This window comes from Lotus japonicus, chromosome 2 (genome assembly GCF_012489685.1).
Source record: "Lotus japonicus ecotype B-129 chromosome 2, LjGifu_v1.2".
Lineage (NCBI taxonomy): Eukaryota > Viridiplantae > Streptophyta > Magnoliopsida > Fabales > Fabaceae > Lotus > Lotus japonicus.
This window is the reverse complement of record NC_080042.1, coordinates 3018576-3027124: the sequence shown is the minus strand read 5'-3', so window position 1 is coordinate 3027124 and position 8549 is coordinate 3018576. Positions and strand designations below refer to the sequence as shown.

Here is an 8549-nt window from a genome sequence, read left to right as displayed (position 1 = left end):
CCAGGACTTTAAAAATATAATTAAAAACAACTTTAATATGTTTATACATAAAAAATTATACAAGTCATAGTTGATGCAAATACGTGGGTCTTTGGTGCAAATAGGCGCAAAACTTAGTCTACTAGTATAATTTAAAATTTTCAAGGGGTTCAAAAAAATTATATAAGGAAATAAGAGCAATTTTTTTATTCGGGGGGTCCGCCCCTACTCGTTGCTCATTCGCTCTCTCTCTTGTCAAGCGTTTTGGCAGTGCAGTGAGTGTTTTGAGGATTTTAGTTTAATCAGTTCTAGGTTTAATTAGGGGTTATGTTAATTAGTAGGGTTATGTTAATTAGTGAGTTAATTTTGGTTAAATTGAGGTTAGTTAGGTGTTACTGAGGTAAAGTCATGTGGCAAAATGAAATTTAAAGGTAAAAGAAAAAAAATTGCAATCAGCCTTGTTAAGCATGTGGCATAGGCACCACGTAAGACCGGTAAAGTCATCTGATAAGGTCACTGAATCACCACCTCCAACAGGGACCAAAACTGGGTAGCTTTCAATAAAAATAGAGACTAAAATCAAATTTTAGTCCCACGAGTAACTATTTTCAAACTTCGCCTATTAGTCAAGACGTAAATTAATCCTATAATATATCTGTGAAAAGTTCACCTTGTTAATATCATCTACCGGTAATTTCAGCCACCAAGTAATGACAAAAAAACAAGTGTCTAATTAATTTCATTTTCTATATAATGATTGGATCCCAACACCAACAAGACACAGCCTATACAACTCTAGCTTCCAAATTTAATTTGTTACTGTCACTGATTTCATTTCTCAAGAAATTCCATAACAATGGGAGAGATTGATCCAGCTTTCGTTCAGGCACCAGAGCACAGACCCAAGCTCAGTGTCATAGAAGCTGAAGGAATCCCTGTGATTGACATGTCCCCTCTGTTATCATCAGATGATGCAATTTCCAACACAGACCCTTCAGCCATTGAAGAGCTTGTGAGGCAAGTGGGCAGTGCATGCAAGGAGTGGGGGTTCTTCCAGGTGATCAATCATGGAGCTCCTCTTGAGAGCAAGCAGAGGATTGAATCAGTTGGGAAAAAATTCTTTGCTCAGAACTTGGAGGAGAAGAAGAAAGTGAGGAGGGATATTGTGAAGGTGATGGGATATTATGAGACTGAGCATACCAAAAATGTTAGGGATTGGAAGGAAGTGTTTGATTTTACTATGGAGGAACCCACCTTGATCCCAGCTTCAATTGACCCTGATGACAAGGAGATCACTGAGTGGTACAATCAGTGGCCAGAGTTCCCCCCAGAGATGAGGTAATTTAATTTGATGAGTATAATCCATAACATCTCCCTTTGAATTTCAACCCTGCACAAATTGGGCCCGACAAACTAATAGCATGTTTTTTTTTTTTTTGAAAAGCCAAACTAATAGCAAGTTATATGTTTCCAGAATCAATGATAACACTCAAAAAGTACTAAAAGTTATAAAACCAAAATCAATCAATAATATAATTGAGAAAAGTTTCTCTGAATAAATTTTAGGTGAAATTGATTCTGAATATTAATTAATCCAAATATGCTTAAACGTTTCCACATATATAATTTTGACTTTAAAATCAATTACAAGGTTTCCAAACTTGTAGTAAGCTCAATTGCACTCATTCAATTTAGAAAATGTTAATTACGAGAAGATTTAAAAATTCTAGCCACTACAAAAGTATTGTAATATTTTATGAGGAAAGTGGTATTTGTCAAATTTTGAATATAACTATTCTATATTTACTCAATATTGAATTTTCATTATTGGAGCTTGATAAAATTGGCGCTCATGTGGGTAGTTATGATGGAATTGGGTGAGGGGTGGATCTTGGGAGGAGAGTGTTTTTTTTTGTTCTATCGAAAAACTAACAATAAAGAAACAATTACAACGAGATCAAGCGATTCCTCAAGATTAGGATTTCTAAGTCCCAAGGGGGAGTCTCAATCACGCACCAAGGATTCAAAGGAGAAGACGCTACTCTCTTCGCCAACCAATCCGCCGGTTCATTACATTCTCTAGAAATGTTATCCAAATTAACCCTCCAACTCCTTTGCAAGAGTTGCTGAATGGTCCTCAAAGTTGGCATAAGTAGATGAGAAAATCAATTTTTCTAGAATAAATAAGGTTTTTTTCACATTAAAATTCTTCAAATTTGGTTTTAGTCTATCAAGAGATGTCTCTCATCACATAATCTTCTTGGCATATGGTGTAGCATACAACGTAGGCGCTCAAATGCGAGTATTTTGCTTGAGCTTACATTTAGACAATGACTAAAATAAAACAATTCTCTAATAGTGTAAACTGTAAACTAAAATGCAACTTTGCTTCCGCTAGTAACTAAATTTTATTGACCTAAAAATTAGAGAGATCACAAATATATTTAACTTATTTTTAGAGTTTAATTGATATACATCGTCAGTGTAAAATAGTTTTACACTAACAATCAATTACAGTATGACATGTGAGAGAATCTATTACATTTACTTTAAATTTTAATTAGAGAAAAAGGATGATCCACCGACGGTGTAAAGTTTTTTTACACTGTCAAACAATCAAATTTCAAGGATGTGCCACCTCAACTAATGAAATAAAATAAAAATAGAGATTTTCTCACATTCTTGAAATCTGATTGGTTGATGGTGTAAAAAACTTTACACTATCAGTGCATAGAAATTAAACTCTTTTAATTAATACAAAAATATACTTTCTGATTTAGCGGATATCAATTGGTTGTCTGTGTGAATAAACTTTACATTGTTAGTGTATATTCATTTAACTCTTTTATCGGAAAACCATATTTAACTAATATTTTTTATAAGCGCCAATTTAATTAATTATTTAAATATTCTAAGTTTATTAGGCCTATAAATACTGTTTTTATGCCATAACAATTAGAAAATTAAATACTTTCACTCCCTTGTTAAAAGTCATTTTTTCTATATATCTTTTGTCCTAGAAAAGAAATTACTTTACAATATCTATTAAGCTTTAATTTTTGTTTTCATGTTTACTTTTATATTTAATATTTAATACTCTACATTGAAATAATTTTTCTACTTTCCAAAATTTTAGATAAAGGAATGTAAATATGGAGAGAGAATTTTAATATAGGGAAAATTTTTTTGAACTCAATATAGGGAAATTTAGGAAAGTTATTAAATAACCAAAAATAATTACTACTAAATTTACGGAGTATTAACTAATCTTAATTATTTTTTATAATCTTAAAAAATTACACTTAGAATGGAGAGAGAATTTTAATTTAACGAAATTTAGGAAAGTTATTAAATAACGAAAACAAATTACTACCAAATTTACAGAGTATTAACTAATCTTAATTATTTTTTTTAATTTTAATAAATTAAATAAAAGTGACTTATAATAAGGACGAAGAGAATTTTTTTTTTGGTACATAGGAAAATTAAAAACAAGAACTACAAAGCAACTAAATCCTTCTGGAGAAGAGGCACTACTTCCTCAGGAGGAGAATCTAAATCCATTGCAGCACACTGAAGCCTGGCACCAATACCCGCTAGACAGTCTGCTGGAGCATTTCCCTCTCGCTGAACATGACCAATTTTAACATCCCAATTCCTAGAGAGAAGCAAAAGGATATCCATTAACACAGTACTATACCGATGAAACTCCGCGCCACGCTTCTCGATTGCACGAACCATCTCCAAACAATCTGATCCACAAACAACTTTCCGCCAATTCTTCTTCCAAACATATCGCAATCCCGTTGCCAGTGCTTTCATTTCTGCATACAGAGGGTCTCCTCCATTACTCCCAACATAAAAACCTCCTAGCCACAAGCCTGCAGAATCACGCACAAGGCCTCCCACTCCCATACAACCACTAACCGCACTATAGGAGCCATCCACCATGAGCGAAACACACCCCCTGGTGGCGGTGTAAGGACGAAGAGAATGATCAGTCACAAAACATATTGGAGAAATTAAATATAAAATTAAAAAATCCAAGATTTATTGTATTTACATCGTAAATGTAAAAATCCTTACACTTCTTGTTTTTTTTTTTTACAACATAAACTCATATATATTATTGATTAGCCATAAATCCGGCAAAAACAGAACCAACATCTGATCAAAACCTGCTCCTCCAGAGTTTACAAACCCCACCTAATGATCACAAAGAAACTTTGACACTTCTTGTTATTTGTCATGTTAGAATATAAATTTTTAATTTAATTAAGGTAATAAACTATGTAACTCATTAATTTTTTTTTGGTACATCAAAAGATAGATAACTAGTTAAACTGATATAGTATGAAAGATCAAATGTCCATGTAGTTCATCAAAATTAAGCAAATAAACAGCTAAAAAAATTAGAGATTAATTTCTATGCACCGACGGTGTAAAAAGTTTTACACCATCATTCAATCACAACCTTCCATTTCCTATTTTTAGATATTCCTAAATTCAAAATTAATTGTAAGCTAACAAAATGGAGGAATGTGATTGAATGATGGTGTAAAACTTATTTACACCGTCGGTGCATAGAAATTAATCTCAAAAAATTATTAAATTTTTGTGCACTGTTACTGTAAACTTATTTACAGTGTCATTCAATTGAATTCTACTAGATGAAAGAATATTTTTGTTTTAATTAAAGTTTAAAAAGAAAGATATTATTCCTCCTACATTATTGCATGCTTATGATTGGTTTTGAAATGCATACATTAAAGTTTCAAAAGTTTATCAAATGAAATAGAATAAAAAATAACCGCATATTTTAATTTAATAATAATCCTATATTCATCTAAACTAATAAAATATTTTTTAGAATTTTATGTTAAAAAATGAATAGCAATTATTCCAAAACTCTTGTGCTAAACCAAGAGCCCAACGCAAACACTCCGGAAGAGCTAGGTAGTCTGTTTCAAAACAAACACTCCGGAATCCCAACTCTTGTGCTAAACCAAGAGCCCAATGCAAAGAGAGAGCTTCCGCCAAAATCGGAGTTAAAACTGGTCCCATCACCATTGTTGCTGAAGCTAAAACTTCTGCATCCCTATTCCTTGCCACGAATCCAAAGCCTGCCTCATGAGACGGTTGTAGAGAAGCATCAAAATTGATTTTAAAAGTACCTGCCGGCGGACGAGACCAAGTGACGAGACCAAGTTTATTAAAAAAGCTTTAAATTATTTAAATAATCTCTTTTTTAAATACTTTAAAAAAAATTAAACTAGTTAAATAAGCTTTAAATAAATCAAATAAAGTTTAAGATATTTGAAATGACCTGCCAAACATAAAGTTAGAAGAAATTGTGGTATTGAATCCATTGAACCAAATTATATATCAATCATTGCTCTCTCTCACGCACACAACACACATAAAGAGGGTAAATCTAGAAAGATAAGTATCTACGTAAGATAATTCCACTAAATAATTAATATTTAATGTTACCTATAAAATATTGCATCATTATTGAGCTTTGAGCTTTATGGTGGTAGGTTTTGATTTTGATCTCTTGTACTCATTTGGGAGGGTTTGTCCTGAAGTTTTATCGGTTAATGAATATTATCTTTTGTTGTTAAGACTTAAGTAAAACATGGCATCAAAAGATAAAAAAAAGTCGCCACACACCTAGTGATAGCTAGTTGTACACTTGTACTTTATTATAGAAAGTTAGAAAAAAATAAATAATCTTGTTAATCATTAAGGTTCATGGGCAGTTCTATAACTTCTATCCAATGAACGATGTATTATAAGTATTGGAGAAATTATTTTAACTTATATTATGAACCATAACTTTTATTAGTTTACAATAGACAAAGCTAATACTGAAGGTTAGATATTATTTAAATTTTAGTTTTGTATATAGAAATTTTTTATGTGTTTATTAAAATATTTTCTTTGAAGATTGATTTTTTTTTGAATAACTTTGAAGATTGATTTTAAACATAATAAGAGTATATTATAAGGATTTTGTATTTGACGGTGTAATATTTTTATACATACTCTAATGATTGATTGTTAAACAAACTTTTAATTTAACTAGAATGTAATTGTTTTGAATATGTGACATTATTGTCACGGTAAAGATATTTTACACCAAAGATATTTGGGGTGTGTTTGTTTCAACTTATTTTTAAAAGAAAAATTTTATTTTTAAATTATACAATTTTTAAGATGTTTGTTTTAACTTTTTAAAAAATCACTATTTTCTCCTTCACTTGGTTTTTATCCCATTGGTTTTTCCTAGTAAGGTTTTAATGAGGCACAATCTCTATACTTGGCCTTTTAAGGGGAAGGTTTGTTGGCTTATGTGGGGCGGTTTGTGTAGTTGTGTCCTACCTAATGAGGGGTTGTCCTCAGGTACTTGTACTTGTCTCATTTCAATAATATCATTTTACTTTCGAAAAAAAAATCACTCTTTTTTAGAAAAAGATAAAATCATATTATTTAAAAAATATTATTTAAAAAACTATTTTAATTAACTTTTCCGAAAATTCTCTTATAATAGATTTGAGAGAACATAAAAAAATTATATTAATTAGCGTAACTAAGCACAAATCACCTTATATTAAAAAATATCCTTTTTAGACAGTTAAAATTAATTTTTTATTCAGAGACAATCAAAATCTTTCCCATTGTGAGATTTATTGATCATATTTAAATTTCTGACATTTGATTATATAGAGAGACCTTCCAAGAATATGCTCATCACATGGAAAAGCTAGCACTCAAGTTAATGGAGCTTATTGCCATGAGTTTGGGCCTGCCCCCAAAGCAATTTCATGGGTTCTTCAAGGACCAAACAAGCTGGATTAGGCTTAACTATTATCCACCATGCCCAAACCCTGACCTTGTTTTAGGGTGTGGTCGTCACAAGGATTCTGGTGCTTTAACGGTTCTAGCCCAAGATGAAGTTCCTGGGTTAGAAGTGAGGAGAAAATCTGATGGTGAATGGGTTCTGGTCAAGCCCTTACCTGATGCTTATATCATCAATGTTGGAGACGTAATTCAGGTACGTCCATTTCATCTACCTCTCCAAATTTTTCGTAAAATTAAGTTTAGTAAACTTAAATTTATTACAATTAAATTTTATAGTATTGAATTTAAGCCACTAAGTTTGTGTTTGAAAATGGTATTGGAAAAGTTAGTTTAAAATAAAATATATTTAGATGGCAAGATAAAATTACTTTTAAGATATAAATATAGACGTACTGTCTTAACGGAATAAGATTTTTTTCAGTATACAAAAGTGTTAGCCACACTCTCTAATTAATTGAAATTTATGTGGATCTCACTAAATTTCAAGTGGGGAACATACCCACATCAATTACAACCAATGAAAGAAAAAGGGTTAAGAAAAGAGTGTTGCTTAGATTTTTCTTTTTTGTACATGTTATTTACAATATAGTTTTTTTATTTATTTGAAAACACAATATAGTTCTTATTCAGTTATTCTTATTCTTATGATGAGTTAAAATCAATTTGTAATGAAGAAGTTCTTTTAATTTGTGAAACATATCTTTCTGAGTTCACACGGAGCAGCTTTAATGAGCACCTTCTATCATTATTTGTGTTTGCCGCCTTGCCGGATAAATTCGCACCCATTATGTGTAACATTGGTAGAGATAATTGTTTCCCTCAGGTTTGGTGCAATGACGCATATGAGAGTGTTGAGCATAGAGTGATGCTGAGTGCTGATAAGGCAAGGCTTTCATACCCGTTCTTTCTGTTCCCTGCACACTACACCAATGTGCAGCCTCTGGAGGAGCTTACAGATGAACAAAACCCTCCCAAATACAGGCCTTACAATTGGGGAAAGTTTTTAGCTACGAGGAAGCGTAGCAACTTCATGAAACTTGATGTGGAGAACATCCAAATTCATCATTTCAGGATTAATAATTAGATGCGGCATTTTACAATGGTGCTGTGATGATCAAGAAGCCGGGTCTGGAAAAGGAGCATGAAAATATGAATAAGATGTTGTGTCAACCGATAATTATGTATTATGATCTTAAATAAGGAGCCAGCTCATGGCCTATGAATATTATAATGCCACCTCATGTGAGTTTCTGAAGCCATTTTCCATGAACTCTTATAATGACGGCTATTTATATATAGTTCGCTTTAAAAATATTATTGTGCCATAATGTCTTTATATTTTTAATTTTATTAAGCATTCCTTGTATATTTTTTAATCAATGCCACGAGCAATTTTTTTTGTTAAGCAATAAATAATATAAATAGGCACAAGGGGCGCCACACTCATGGTATACAAAAAGTAAACAAACACAAGAGCCAGAAAAATGAAACACAAGCACATAGGGCTGTCCAACATGACCTGGACCGAACCGAACCCGCTTAAACCGCGTTTTTTTTTGCAAAACCGGTCCAGTCGGGCCGGAAAACAGGTTTTTCGGTTGAAAAAATCGATTTCTGGTGGTCTGGACCGGTCGGTTCCGATTTGACCACCAAACGACCGAACCAGTTTTAATAAACTAAAAAAAAACCCAAGCCCACTAACCCTA

At 32.1% G+C, this 8549-nt stretch overlaps 1 protein-coding gene across 1 annotated transcript; it reads left to right on the top strand.

The window, feature by feature from the left end:
• The first annotated feature begins 749 nt into the window (after window positions 1–749).
• Window positions 750–8155, top strand: LOC130737413 (flavonol synthase/flavanone 3-hydroxylase-like). Its single transcript, XM_057589174.1, has 3 exons — window positions 750–1317; window positions 6709–7036; window positions 7667–8155. The coding sequence occupies exons 1-3, from the start codon at window positions 836–838 to the stop codon at window positions 7925–7927; spliced, it is 1071 nt and encodes a 356-aa protein (XP_057445157.1). The 5' UTR covers window positions 750–835; the 3' UTR covers window positions 7928–8155.
• Window positions 8156–8549: the final 394 nt, after the last annotated feature.

Excerpts from the sequence above, each read along its gene's own strand:
- LOC130737413 (XM_057589174.1), top strand. The coding sequence starts at position 836 with ATGGGAGAGATTGATCCAGCTTTCGTTCAGGCACCAGAGCACAGACCC. Across the intron at positions 1,318-6,708 it reads GAGTTCCCCCCAGAGATGAG|AGAGACCTTCCAAGAATATG; the intron begins GTAATTTAATTT and ends TTGATTATATAG. Across the intron at positions 7,037-7,666 it reads ATGTTGGAGACGTAATTCAG|GTTTGGTGCAATGACGCATA; the intron begins GTACGTCCATTT and ends TGTTTCCCTCAG.